This window comes from Bos indicus, chromosome 14, assembly GCF_029378745.1.
Source record: "Bos indicus isolate NIAB-ARS_2022 breed Sahiwal x Tharparkar chromosome 14, NIAB-ARS_B.indTharparkar_mat_pri_1.0, whole genome shotgun sequence".
In the NCBI taxonomy this organism is placed as follows: Eukaryota; Metazoa; Chordata; class Mammalia; order Artiodactyla; family Bovidae; genus Bos; species Bos indicus.
This window is the reverse complement of record NC_091773.1, coordinates 52,490,008-52,505,486: the sequence shown is the minus strand read 5'-3', so window position 1 is coordinate 52,505,486 and position 15,479 is coordinate 52,490,008. Positions and strand designations below refer to the sequence as shown.

At 34.2% G+C, this 15,479-nt stretch overlaps 1 protein-coding gene across 7 annotated transcripts in view; it reads right to left on the bottom strand.

Moving 5' to 3' along the window:
- Window positions 1–15,479, bottom strand: part of CSMD3 (CUB and Sushi multiple domains 3) — a 1,461,887-nt gene that overhangs the window by 63,547 nt on the left and 1,382,861 nt on the right. For 6 of the 7 annotated variants that reach the window (XM_070802767.1, XM_070802766.1, XM_070802768.1 and 3 more), the window contains 4 exons: window positions 14,762–14,947; window positions 12,734–12,907; window positions 9,469–9,651; window positions 5,818–5,994 (listed from right to left, as the gene is read on the bottom strand). In XM_070802767.1, coding sequence (XP_070658868.1) covers window positions 5,818–5,994; window positions 9,469–9,651; window positions 12,734–12,907; window positions 14,762–14,947 — 720 coding nt within the window. The other variant, XM_070802772.1, reaches the window with a different exon arrangement.

Sequence of the window (15,479 nt, the reverse complement as noted above, 5' to 3'; positions counted from 1 at the left end):
TTATCAAGACAGTATGGTACTGGCACAAAGACAGAAATATAGATCAGTGGAACAAAATAGAAAGCCCAGAGATAAATCCACGCACATATGGACACCTTATCTTTGACAAAGGAGGCAAGAATACACAATGGATTAAAGACAATCTCTTTAACAAGTGGTGCTGGGAAAACTGGTCAACCACTTGTAAAAGAATGAAACTACAACACTTTCTAACACCATGCACAAAAATAAACTCAAAATGGATTAAAGATCTAAACGTAAGACCAGAAGCCATTTTACTTTTACGCATTGTAGGAAAAGTAGGAAGTTAAGAGATACCTGGAGTAACAGGCAAGTTTGGCTTTGGAGTACAAAATGAAGCAGGGCAAAGGCTAAGAGTTTTGCCAAGAGAATGCTCTGGTCACAGCAAACACTCACTTCCAAAAACACAAATGCTAACAAATGGTAAACACTGAATGACATATTTTTATTTATGCATAAAAATAATAACAATTTGAATGAAAAGTATAAAAGGGAAGTTTTGTTTTGCTTAGGTGGGTTTTCCAAAAATTCAAATCGGGAATGTGGTTTTGAAATTTAGTCCAATACTTTAATTTTTTTTACACCTAGTTTAATTCAATTAATATTTATATCCTTGTATATAGATACTATAAAAAATGCCCACAAAAGACCATTACATTAAATCAAAACTTTTGAAAAACATATTTTATTTGAACTTACAGTTTCCTTTATTTCTAAGAAATTTAAAAATTCGTCCAACGGGAAATTTTCTCCGTTTATGTGGTGGAAATGATTGCTCAGTGGTGAGCTCTGTCAGTAGTTGCTGTTTAGTCACTAATTCATGTCTGATTTTGTGACTCAGTGGAATGTAGCACGCGAGGATTCCCTGTCCTTCACTATCTCCCGGAGTTTGCTCAAACTCATGGACACTGAGGTGCTGATGCCATCCAACCATCTCCTCCTCTGTTCCCCTCTTTTCCTGCCCTCAGTCTTTCCAGCATTATGGTCTTTTCCACTGAATCAGCTCTTTGCATCAGGTGGCCAAGTATTGGAGCTTCAGTTTCAGCATCAGGCCTTACAGGGAATATTCAGATTGATTTCCTTTAGGATTGACTGGTATGATCTCCTTGCTGTCCAAGGGACTCTCAAGATTCTTCTGTAGCACCACAATTCAGATGCACCAATTCTTTGGCACTCAGCCATCATTATGGTCCAACTCTCATATCTGTACATGATTACTGTAAAACCAAAGCTTTGTCTAGATGGACATTTGTTGGCAAAGTGATATCCCAGGTTTTTTAATATGCTGTCTATGTTTATCATAGGTTTTTCCCCAAGAAGGAAGCGTCTTTTACTTTTGTGGCTGCAGCCAAAATCCACAGTGATTTTGTAGCCCAAGAATATAAGATCTGTTACCATTTACACATTTTCCCCATCTATTTGCCATGAAGTATTGGGACTGGATGCCATGATTTTAGTTTATTGAATGTTGAGTTTTAAACCAGCTTTTTCACTCTCTTATTTCACCCTCATCAAAAGGCTCTTTAGTTCCTCTTTGCTTTCTGCCATTAGAGTGGTATCATCTGCATATCTGAAGTTGTTGTTATTTCTCCCAGAATCTTGATTCCAACATGTGAGTCATCCAGCCCAGCATTTTACATGATGTACTCAGCATATAATTTAAATAAGTTGGGTGACAATTTGTAGCCTTGATGTACTCCCTTCCCAACATGGAACCAGTCAGTTGTTCCATATCCAGTTCTAACTGTTGCTTCTTGACTTGCAACCAGGTTTCTCAGAAGAGAGGTAAGGCGGTCTGATATTCCTATCTCTTTAAAAATTTTCCACAATTTGTTAAGATTCACAAGACAAAGTTAGTAGTTAGTAAGTCAATTAAATGAATTGGTGCCTCAGTTTCCTGACCTATGCATGAGAGTCTATGCCACGATCTCTTCCAGCTCTAAAGTTACACTATTCTATCAATCATTTCTTTAAATCAACTTCCATTGCAAATTAACAAGAAAGACTCTGAAACTCTGGTTCTAAGCAATGGATCACTGCATATTAATTTTTAGTATCTTAAATTCTTTAATTATAAAAGTTTAATCTGTTTTAATTTCCAATGAAACTTCTCTCTGTGTTCTTTTTGGAAGGATAATTTTAGTTCTGCCTTTGGTTTGGGTTGCTTCTAGGTTTTAGCAGTTTTTTTGCCTAAATCGAAAAAGATTTGAAGAAGTAAATCAACAATTAAAATTCTCAGTTTTCAGTTTAACAGCAATATATCATTTAAAAGCTAATGTTTGAAATGCCTTACTGAACATAATACTTCTCCTTAAGGGACTTACACAAAAAAAGAGTTTATATTTTGATATGTTATTTCCTACCAGTCTGTCTTGATTGAGTGTTTTTAACTTCGTTAAAAATTTCCTAAGGAAAACAAAGATGATTCAGTAAAAAATTTAATGCAATATCAGTCTTAAGAATTAGGATGTGTTTATTTGTTTATCTTTACTAAAACTGGCAAACACTTTAGATAAACACTTAGGTATTACCCATGAATAAATGAAATTGTTATTCAACATGAAAAAATGTGCTACTCAGCAGATTTCCTTTACTCTGAATGTATTCATTATTTCATTCTTTTCCATAACTGTATATTGAAACACTTTCCCTGATGACTCAGCATGTAGGTAAAAAATTTGCCTGCAATGCAGGAGATACAGGAGACTCCGGTTCCATTTCTGGTTTGGGATGATCCCCTGGAGGAGACGTGGCAACCCACTGCAGTATTCCTGCCTAGAGAATTCCTTGGACAGAGGAGCCTGGCAGGCTACAGTCCAAAGGGTCACAAAGAATCAGACATGACTGAGTGACTAACACTTGCATATACCAGAATCATGTGTCACGTTATGTATAAAATTACAAGCCCTTTCTACAAGTATTTTAAAATGGAGTAGAATGGTAAGTCATATGTACTAATAGCTAAAAAAAAAGCTCATATGAGATACATGAGTCAGTCAATAACTATTTACTAAATTTACATATCATGGGCTAGAGGGTCAATGAGATAAAACAGCTCTGATTCCTATTGCCCTTTGAGGTTTATAGTTTAGTGGTATAAGTAATTGAAATAGAAGAGTTAAACATCATAGAGCAAGATCAGTTTTAGCCAAAGGGATATGAAGAAGAAGTGTCCTAGCAGGGTTTTTCCCAAATGTGCCATTTGAGCTAATATTTCAAGGGCACTGGGTAAGAGTTTTAAAGGCTCAGGTAGGGTGGTATAGAATGAAAACAACAAAGCCTATTTGTCCAGGGGATCTTCCCAACCGAGGGATTGAACTTATGTCATGTGCGTTGCAGGCAGATGCTTTACCATCTGAGACACCAGGGAAGCCCTATAGTATGAAAAGAGTAAAGCATATTTGTTAATTGTTAAATTGTTCAGTTTTACAAAAATAACACGTTTTCAAAGAAAGTGGGAGACTTTCTTTCCTTCAAGACAGAAAAACAAGGAAGCTTTTTTAAAACAACTTCTCAACCCTACTCCCCCTCAAAAAAAAAAAAAAATACAGCTTTCATCAGGCAGCAAAGCACAGTAAACCTCGAGTGACGGGAAACAGATGAGATGAGTGCTATGACTGTCTCATCTTACTGCCCAAAGATATTTTTTCAGCGGGCACAGGAAGAAGGACCCTATGCAAAGCCAAGTGGATTCCCTGAGTTTTAAAGATGGATTGGACAGAAGAGGACAAAGTGGAACTTTATGAGATGGAGTACAAAAGAGGACACGCATTCACAGAAATCTTTGGAGACCTAGGAGAAAACCTGATTAAGCCAAGACCAAACTGTCCAAAGAGAAATAAAGAACTTCTCCCAAAGAGGAGATATAACAGTATCTGGTACTGACACAAGGCCAGGAATATTACTTATTACTGACTCAGATCAATAACTGGAAATTATTTTGCTACTGCAGATTTGGCTGATTGTTCTAATAGTGCTTATTTCAACGACCTTTGAGCTGTAGTTTGTCCTCAGCTTTCCAGAGACAAAATAATCACACAGTATCTCAACAGCCTTGGCATCACACACAGTTTTCAAGGAAGATATTAACTATTAATACAACCAACTTTCTCCAGAATCACAAATACGATATGGCATTACTTTGATGGCATCCTCCTATGAATAGATTGTTTTCAGTCATTTATTCAGAAAGCACAAATACTCACAAAGGAGCTAAAGAAAAAAAAAAAAGGCAGGTGATGGATCATTTACCCACATACAGTACAAGGTCTAGCTTATATATTTCTGGAAATTACTACATCAGCAAAGAGTGGATCCATTACTGACACGGTCAAGAACTATTGACCTTCTCAGCACCAACGTCTTTTTGAATCCTGGAAGCAGTATGCTCCTCATTTACAAATTTTATTTATGCCCATTTATTTTGATATTCACAAACTATTTTTAATGAAGACCTCTATTTCAAAAGTATATCTGTTATAACAGTTATATAACTGTTATAACAGTATAATCTGTTCAAATTTTAATACACAAGAAACTCCATTAGTGTCCTGAGAGCCTACTTCATTCAAAGACTTTGGCAACTTCTCATAACTCCTTGAGTGAGTCTCTGAACAGACATAAAATAGCTCTTCTTTCAAAAATTTCATGATTTATATGATGCTGCTGCAGTTCCTCTTAATTAATACAAGCAGCCATGATTTTCCAGTGGATAAATTATTGTTTGTTAAGTAAATTCTATTTTTTTCCATAGGTAAGCATTAATGTATATATAGGAATTTTCAGTACATTTAAAAATCCATCAAGTGGGTAATTTCTTTATGATGCTGAATCACTAGAATGCCATAAGATTTTACATCTCAAGAGGGCAAATCTGCCACTAAGATTTCCCTAAACAGTGCTGCTGCTGCTGCTGCTGCTAAGTCACTTCAGTCGTGTCCGACTCTGTGCGACCCCGTAGACGGCAGCCCACCAGGCTCCCCCGTCCCTGGGATTCTCAAGGCAAGAACACTGGAGTGGGTTGCCATTTCCTTCTCCAATGCATGAAAGTGAAAAATGAAAGTGAAGTTGCTCAGTCGTGTCCGACTCTTAGTGACTCCATGGACTGTAGCCTACCAGGCTCCTCTGTCCATGGGATTTTCCAGGCAGGAGTACCGGAGTGGGGTGCCATTGCCTTCTCCCTAAACAGTGCAAGAACCCATAAATAATCAGTCCACTTTTCAAAAAACCAAGTTAACAATTAATATGTATGAGATTGGAAAAATAAAATTTCATTCTATTTTTAGTCTTGAATGTTATATGTTTAGTCTTGATTATAGGGGATAATTCATCTCTGTTTTTAATATACTGTAAAATTATATTTAATAACACTGATTTTCTGTGATCCCTCTTTTCTCTGCCTATATAATACCTTGGAAGCTGAATCTTAAACTCACTAGTCTACATGCGACCATAACACTACTATCATTTTTAGGGGAAAGTGAAAGAGTGGCTCAGTCTTGTCTGACTCTTTGTGACCCTATGTACTAGAGCCCACTAGGCTCCTTTGTCCATGGAAATCTTCAGGCAAGAATACTGGAGTAGGTTGCCATTCCCTTCTCCTTGGGATCTTCCCAACCCAGGGATTGAACCCAGGTCTCCTGCATTGTAGGCAGATTCCTTATGGTCTGAACCACCTATAAATATTCAAACTCTTGCCTGGTTTCATTAATTATAATACAAAACACAGACATACATGTTTATACAACTACTTTTCATACGTCTAATGATATTTCAAAATATTGAAAAAAAACTTACTTGTACAGTTAGGCAAAGTTCCAGACCACGTTCCATTGGCTGTGCACTGCCTAACTGAAGGTCCAGAGAGAATATATCCCTCCACGCAGGAATAAATGACTGAACTAGAAAATGTTGTGCCATCAATCCGAAAGACTTTTCCATTGGCTGTTGTCCCAGGGTTACCACACTGTACAGCTATAAAACAAAATGGTCAAGAGTATATATAAAAATAGTGCATTCAAGAATCCTCTCACGAACAGTTAAGGAATAAATGATTGTTTCAAATTGTCCAAAGAAGCTATAAAAATCCTTTAAGCATTGAAGTCTGTTTTATGAGGAGTTAAAATTCAAGATGAATTTATATTGATTTTATTAGTTTACTTACTGGGATACAAATCATAGAATAGCTATTTTTTTATGATTTTTGTTAGTCATTTTGGTAAAAACTTTGCACATAATTACTTGAGTATTGCTTTTGGGTAATATAAAATCTGTCAAAGAAGGATTTTAAGAGTCTCTGCCTAAAAAACTACTCATGTAAAATTGGAAGATATGTAATGAGAAGCAACAAAGATTTACTACAATTATATTTGTTAGAAAACAAATATAAAATATACACTTAAATATTATAAGCATTGTGTTTGCTTTTATATAACTGGTTTGCATTAAAACTTTATAATCTCTATTTCTGGACCAAAGTCTACAAAAATAAACTGAATAAAACAAAGTAGGAATGACTTTCATTAAGTTTTCAATACATCCTAAATAGGAGTCACAAACATAAATGCCTTATATGATTATTCCATATTATGTTTAACTACTTGCCATCAACGGTATAAGTGAATTTTTTATATATTAAAAAAGAAGCCTATGTCAGTCGCAATATCTACTTTTGTTGCAGTATAAGAAAACTTCCTAAGACTTTACAAATTTTAAGGCTATTTGTATGAATATGAAGTATAATTATACATTTTAAGGGAAGTCACTCAGTCGTGTCCGACTCTTTGCGACCCCATGGACTGTAGCCCACAAAGCTCCTCCATCCATGGAATTTTCAAGGCAAGAGTACTGGAGTGGGTTGCCATTTCCTTCTCCAGGGGCTCTTCCCAACCCAGAGATCGAACCAGGGTCTCCTGCATTTTGGGCAGATGCTTTACCCGTCTGAGCCATCAGGGAATCCCTACATCTTAAATACTTAATTTTGTCTGTCATTTTTAGCGGTGCTATAGGTTTGTGGGTAGACAGGAAACAAACAGTTTGCAAATAATAATTTGGGCATCTTTCATAAAGGTTAGTAATGGGATACTGTTCCATTCTGTGTGTATTCAGGATCTACTAACCAATGTCCTGCTGATAAACATGAAATTCAATGTAGTTTAGTTTCTCTAACATTTTGGGTTATAATATACTCTAGCTTAAATATACAACTACGTACATTGATCCTATTTTTAAGGTAAATTTCTAAAAGTGGAATTTCTGGATAATTTTAAGTTTTGAACAATATTTTGAGTATATACAGAGTTATCCAAATTATCAGAACACTATGTAACAATACACATTTGTATCAATGGTGTGAAAGTTTGCTTATTTTCACACAACCCCTCCAATAATCATGTCCCATCATTTTTAAAAACCTTGTCAGTTTGTCAAAGAATGTTACACTCTTTAAATCTGTAATTTTTTATTTAAGATATTTTATCATATTCATTTGATATTTTAATATTTAATCTTTAATAGATATTTAATATTTAATAATCTATTGTATTCTCAGAAAGGTTTTCCATTACTAAAGTAATACGGCACTACAAAACATTTGAAATAAAGAGAATAAAAGTATTACAAATTTCACCTCTCTGTAATATTGTCATTTTTATTATATTGACTTTTATATTTTTCTCTCAAGTGACTATCATTTCCTATGATTTTAATAGAATGCATAATTTTGAATCTTATTTTTCAACTAAGCTTTGTATGATACATTTTCTCATATTGCTTCATGGCTTATTCTAGTATTTTCACTATCACATAATGTAAATATACAATTTCCTATGTGATATTTTTTCTAGTGTTGTCAGATTGGTTCCTGTTTTTGGTAGTTAGAGTGTTTGAAATAAAAATAATGATCTTTATGATTGTGTGTTCTCTTAAATATTTTTATTTTCTTTAGGAACTAAATTCTCAAAAATGGAGTTAATAGGTCAAAGCTAACAATATATATGCATTTTATCAAATTAATCTAAAATGTAATAAAAAGGCTCCAGAAATGCTTTGAAGTTCTAGTTTTGCTGTACATACACTACAATTTCATATTAAAACAAATGAAAAATGATGCTTTGATGCTTAACCATAATTTTCTGATTAGTACTTATGCAGAATTTCTTCTATAACTGCAATTTTTTTTTGCTCTTTTGTATTTTCTGTTTATTTGTTCTTTCTATTCATTTACTAGAATCTGTTTTACAAAGTGAATTGCATGGGCTCCATTTTATGAGAAAAGTATTAATTCTGTTATATTTGCTACAACTCCTACTTCTGTTTTATCTATAATGTATATATGAACAAAACAAGGTTAGCACTGGGTTGAGTTGCATTTCATCTAAAAATATTTTGCAGTACAGCTGAACAAAAGGCTGACTTTAGCTATCACCCACATAATGTGCAACATCATTATAAAGACTTTGCCTTTGGTAACTAAGCTTGAGAAATGAAGTGAAGACAGCGTACTTAGTGTCTTTTGCTCAACAACTTTGTTCCGCAACCTATAACGGAAACTGATTTGTAATTCTCTCTTACCATTATTAAATTCAGTCCACTTAAAAAAGGATGAATGCCCTTCCTAAAATATAGATATAGTTTTTAAACATAATAAAAAGTTTCTGAAATATAGTCAATTAAAAAACTGTTAAGAAGGTTCCACTGGGAATTGTTTTCTATTTATAAAACCAATACATTTGGTACAACATCAAGCAAGTTTCATAAATACTTTTGTAAGTTTAGCTTTTGCCCTAAAATAACCTCAAAAAAGAGCAATTTAAATTATAAGGATATTTTCCCTGCAACATTTTCTTTTTAGTCAATATTGTAAAGATTTGATCCTGTTAACTCTGAATCGATCAGAACAATTCTGTGCTGTGCTGTGCTTTGTCGCTCAATTGTGTCTGACTGACTCTTTGCAACCCCATGGACTGTAGCCAACCAGGTTCCTCTGTTCTGATTATTAGCAATACCCATAAATGAAAAACATCATGTATACTTAGACATCTTTCTATATTTTACCATTTCTACAAACCTGAAAACTAAAACATATTGTGAGGTAATGTGTTGATGTAAGAACGACCCAATGTTTTTCCTAGTGCTGTCAACAATTCAGAGCACTGTGATGGGGGAAAAATATCTTTTTAGCTTTTCCAATCTTGATATCTGCTGTGATGTGAATAACGTTTGTATATAAATGACACTTGAGACATACTTGAGACTAAATTAATAATTATTACCTGTCATATTTCTTTTATATGATAGTATTGGTAAAACTGGAATACTACTACTTTTATTCCGTGGTTGAAGACAGAGAGTACTGGAAGGAGTAATTTCACTTAGCAGCACACAGTTGAATGTGATCCACATCAAATTCCAGCACTCTCAATGTTATTAGTTTCTACTTGACTTTACCTTTGCATTCGGGCTGCCTTCCAGTCCAACTGCCATTGGGTAAACATGTTCTTTCTTCTGAACCATGAAGGATATAACCAGTATCACAGGCAAAGCGTACAGAACTCTTGGTTCGGAAATCGCTTTCCTGTCTAGAACCGTGACCAGGAGTACCTGGATCCCCACATGTACCAGTAGCATCACCTGCAATTCAGTACAGTCCAAGTTAATTTAATTCAATAAACATTTATTAAACTCATGATTTAGTCCATCAATCCTGTGGGCATTTTTTTTGTTGCTGTTAATGTTGTGCTTTAATATGGTAAGTTGACTGGGTAAAATCATAATTCATATTTTCCATTTGACTCCAGTCACAAGAAAAAGCCTAAAGGAAAAAGAAAATAGTTGTGGAGCATGGTGTTATTTTCCAGTGATATTTGGAAACATCTAATAAGTTGAAGACATTTCATTAGTATTTCCTGAATCTAGTTCTTAACCAAGGTAATGGAAAATTCATAATTGACAATTCTTTGGGCTCAAATGACAATGGATTCATACAGTTAAAATTTATAATGTGGATTTGGCAATTTTCATCTTTTCTTCTTTGAATTAAAATCAGTTTCTGTTAAAACAGAACAGTGATGTGTTGGAAAATGTAAATATTAAAGTATAATATTTCTAGTCTAAACTTATACCATTTAATCTTCCCTATTAATGACCACTGACCAAAGATGAAAAAACTCCATACTTTTTATACATAAAAGTACAAAAATGAATTATAAACAAAGACTAGAAACTCTGACAAGTTGTTAAGAAGGATTTTGCTCATGACAGGGTGTTTCTCTTGACTATAGTGTGTAGGGTGTGCTCAGTCCCATTCTCATTTCTTAAATATGTCTAATTAAAGTTGCCACAACTAGCATTCAGTAAGATAGATAGAGAAAAGACAGAGAGAGACAGAGAAACAGAGAGAGAAAGTTGAAGGTATAATCATTGAAAGTGCTTTCTGTCTACCTAGATGCCAATTTTGACATGCTCTGTGCATCTGGAATCTTTCCTAATACTTTCTTATCATCATATGAGCAATATTAATAACCACATAAAGATTTAATGACACTATTTCACTTTTAAATATATGTATACACACTTTATTCTACAACTAAGTAGTAGCTTTCTAATCCATCGTGAGTGTGTGGGACAGAGAAAATGCTTGTGGGTTTATGTGTATTATCAGTTATCTGAGTGAGTAAATTTACTGATAGTTTCCATAATTTATAGATTAAATCTGAAGTCTCAGGCAGTGACCTCATAGGATTTAACCATAATTACATAATAATTAACATAACTGAAATTAATGAACTATTTCACACCTTTTACCTCTAAAAGAAGAATAATGTGAAACAACTCCTAATAAGTCATCATATGATCTCCACAGAGATACAATAACACAAAAATAAATATGTAAATAAAAAAATAGGCAGAAAAATAAGCACTAATATTGGCAGATAGGTAAAAATAGAATGAATAGTATCAAGTAGGGTAACCTCACAGCTTGAAAACTGAAATAACAATTATTGAAGAAAAATAGTAGCTTAAAGACCTTAGATAATATTTATCAAATGCTTACTTTGTGAAAAAATTATTAAAAATAGATTTAATGTTTACATATTCTAAGAAAATGCTATTGGGATTATAGTGACACAGGAGTTTTCTGTTGCCTTAATAAATCAAATTATGATAGATAAACATCTCTCATAAAACTTGGGTTAGTTTAATTTAAAACATTTAGGACTTTATTTTAAAATCATGCTATTAAATAATCAATTGCTTAAAAGTTCAGGTACAAAGAACTGAATTCTAAAAGGAAATCATTGATATAATATTACCTCTGGAATAAAGATTGCCGGGAGAAATATCATTAACCTCTGATATGCAGATGACACCACCCTTATGGCAGAAAATGAAGAGGAACTAAAAAGCCTCTTGATGAAAGTGAAAGTGGAGAGTGAAAAAGTTGGCTTAAAGCTCAACATTCAGAAAAGGAAAATCATGGCATCCGGTCCCATCACTTCATGGGAAATAGATGGGGAAACAGTGGAAACAGTGTCAGACTTTATTTTGGCGGGCTCCAAAATCACTGCAGATGGTGACTGCAGCCATGAAATTAAAAGACACTTACTCCTTGGAAGGAAAGTTATGACCAACCTAGATAGCATATTGAAAAGCAGAGACATTACTTTGCCAACAAAGGTCTGTCTGGGCAAGGCTATGGTTTTTCCTGTGGTCATGTATGGATGTGAGAGTTAGACTGTGAAGAAGGCTGAGCGCCGAAAATTGATGCTTTTGAACTGTGGTGTTGGAGAAGCCTCTTGAGAGTCCCTTGGACTGCAAGGAGATCCAACCAGTCCATTCTGAAGGAGATCAGCCCTGGGATTTCTTTGGAAGGAATGATGCTAAAGCTGAAACTCCAGTACTTTGGCCACCTCATGGGAAGAGTTGATTCATTGGAAAAGACTCTGATGCTGGGAGGGATTGGGGGCAGGAGGAGAAGGGGAGGAGAGAGGATGAGATGGCTGGATGGCATCACTGACTCGATGGATGCAAGTCTCAGTGAATTCTGGGAGTTGGTGATGGACAGGGAGGCCTGGCGTGCTGCGATTCATGGGGTCGCAAAGAGTCGGACACGACTGAGCGACTGATCTGATCTGATCTGAAAATGGAATTGCTAAAGCCTAAGTGATTTGCTATTCTAATGGATAAAAGCATTTCACAGAAAGTAGCATTCTAAACCCACTTATGTTCAATACAACACAGTCAAAACTTACACCTGTAATTTTTCATATATAAGATCAGTATTAATTTGCATTGTAAATTCTAAATTACCTTAAGGATTCTGATAAATGTAAAAATAATTTTATAGCTTCCCTTGTGATATTTTTAAAAGAGAAATGTATTATTGTATCTCTTTAGATTGCTTTGTGTTCAAGTTCAGTTGCTAAGTCCTGTCCAACTCTTTGAGACCCTATGGACTGTAGCCCACCAGCCTCCATTGTCCATGAAATTCTCCAGGCAAGAATTCTAAAGTGGGTTGCCATTTCTTTCTCCAGGGACTCTTCCTGACCCAGGGGTTGAACCCGCATTACCTCCATCTCCTGCACTAGCATGTAGGTTCTTTACCACTGAGCCACCCGGGAAGCCCTTATCATAATACTACTAATAAAATAGCCCCAGTCATAATACTCATAATGTAATTTCCATAAACATCATCCAATTTTCCTAGTGGTACCTGAACAATGAGGTTGTGATCCACTCCAATGGCCGTTTAATTGGCAAGTCCTTGATGACTGGCCTAGAAGTGTACGCTTTCCTGTGCAGGAATAGTGAACAGTAGAACCAAAGGTATACTTCTCACCAGACAGGACTGCATTAGGAGGAACGCCAGGGTGTCCACAGTCAATCACTACAATACATAATTATTGAATATAAAATTTTTTTATATCTCCTATCGAACAACCTGCACCAACTTTTTTTGAAATATTAATGAATCAGAATTATCTGCTCCGCTGTATACATCCTCTGAAAATCAAACATTTATATGAAGTTGAAGTTACAGGAGTTATTCTGTTAGCCCACTCACCCTGAGTATGAGTTTAACAGGAACACTGTAAGTAAGCTTAAATGACTGAGTCAATAAGCTTGTATGTATTGGGGTGGTGGGTGTTTGTTTATATACACATGTACATGGATTGGAAGCATTCATCTAGATAAGGATGTGAAAGATAGGGAGAGGAGTGGTATGGATTGGCTAAATAAGGTTATAGGATTCCATATAGAATTCAAAATGCCCTACAGAAATTAAAAGGGAAAAACTTTGAGGGTAAAGAAGGATGGAAGATGGATCTGTGGCACACGATTCAGACTATGCATATATAGTCTAAATTCTACTCCTGACCATTAATAAATAAATCATCCTGTAAAATGAAAATACTCAGAGGCTTATTAACCAAAATACAGCTGAGCTGAGCAGAATCAGATGTTAAAACACTGAGAATTCTCTATAAGCTGGAAGTAGCTTGGGGACTTACTATGTGTTCCCTTTCATGACTAGAGTATTACATATGATGAGTATTAAATATCACACAGGAGATATAAACTTAATAAAATCCCTGAGTAAATAGCACACTACCAGGAAGTACAATAGAAAATAAGGAAAAGGTAAAAAGTATATGAGAGCTATGAAAATCTGAAGAAGTTCATGTTTACAGGTCCTACAAAAGATTTTTATCTTTCATGTTGTAGCCATACAAGGATAAGTGAATTACTTAAACCATTAGACTAACTAGTCTACGAAGAGAAATCAAATACATTTTAAACAAGGGATCAACAATTGACTGAATTATCTGCATAGTATATGAAATTAGATAGGCACTCTATTTTTATTTGTTCATGAATGAGTTCATAAATGATGCCACAACTATTTAAAAAACTGCATGTACATAAAGTACCTCTAAACAAAACAATCATAAAATGATTTTGTAACTTAGCAATTTAGTATAACCAAAAATTACTTGCACAGTGATTGTTTCTTTCCTATCATGTCCAATATTCAACTCTGAGAAGCAAATGTAACTAAGTCCTATCTATAAGCTGAATGCTTAGAATTCAAGTTCATTTCTCTGTCTTCAGATACTTTTGATTTATTTCTATTAAATTATTTTCTCACTATACATGCTAATTATATGCAAAACTGCTATTATTTATTTTATTTATATTCTATAGCTCCAAAATAACATATAACAAAATGCACTCTTATTCCTACTACCTTCAAGACAATGTATATTAACATTTCATATATGTATGTGCCTGTATAAGATAAATATTTAAAGTCAATGAGTTTTAAGTAACACTCTAATTTTCTCAAGCATTTTGCAGCCCTAGTGGCTATTTATATTGACTCATTTTGCTTTAAATGAAATTTGAAATAGTAGTACAAGAGAAAATAAAATTATAGTTGCCTCTCATGGAGTGGCAACATCACAGAGTATGAAATATATCTGCCTTTAATATTCTGTCTGTTCCATGAAGGTTCAAAATCAAGGAATAATAGAGAAATATTAATCATATTAATATTAATATGGATGGCACATGGGCACTGAATTGGCAGAATACAGGAAGGGCACTTTCAAAACAATAAAAAAGTACAATCAGTACACTTCCGTCTGATACACAGCTCTAAATATTTCATAAAGACAATAAATATACATGTATGGTTTCAGGGCATTTTCTCAAAAAAGAGTTCACATTATCTACTTACTGATACATTCTGGTAAAGGTTTGTCCCATTGTCCATTTGGTTGACATATCAAAACTGAAGATCCAAATAAGAAATATCCAGGATTGCAGTCGTAGAATACCACAGTGCCATAGGTGAAATTCCCATGTTCTATTTTACTTTCTCTTTTGGAATTGGCTGGAATTCCAGGATCAGAACAGTTGACCACTAAACAAATGACACATTTTTGAAATATATATTTAGAATAATATAATATATAAATTTTCATTAGAAACTTAGTTTCAAAGGTAAATTTTATCAAACAAAACAAAGATTCAAGGAAGAAAATTAACATAAAGAACTATGGATATATGGCTGAAAATATTGGAAACAGGAGAACTTCTTTGCAAAACTACTTTAAATAACAGCAACTCTGTAAATATACTGAATACAGATTTATAAAGAATGATACATAAAAAAAGAAATATACCTTTCAAGCTATGGTTATAGAAAATGGAGGAAAGTGATAATTGAGTTGTATTTTATCAGACTATGAAATATATCATACCTCTTTGCAGACAGAACAACTACAAATGATTCTCTATGTTTCCATAGAACGAACAATAAATAAACCCCTAACACAGGTATCATGGTAATTTAAAGCTCAAACATTGTTTTTCCAAAAATATGAAGATTGTCATACTGAGTAAAGTAAATCAGACAGAGAAAGATTTAGAAAATAGAAATAGACTCACAGATG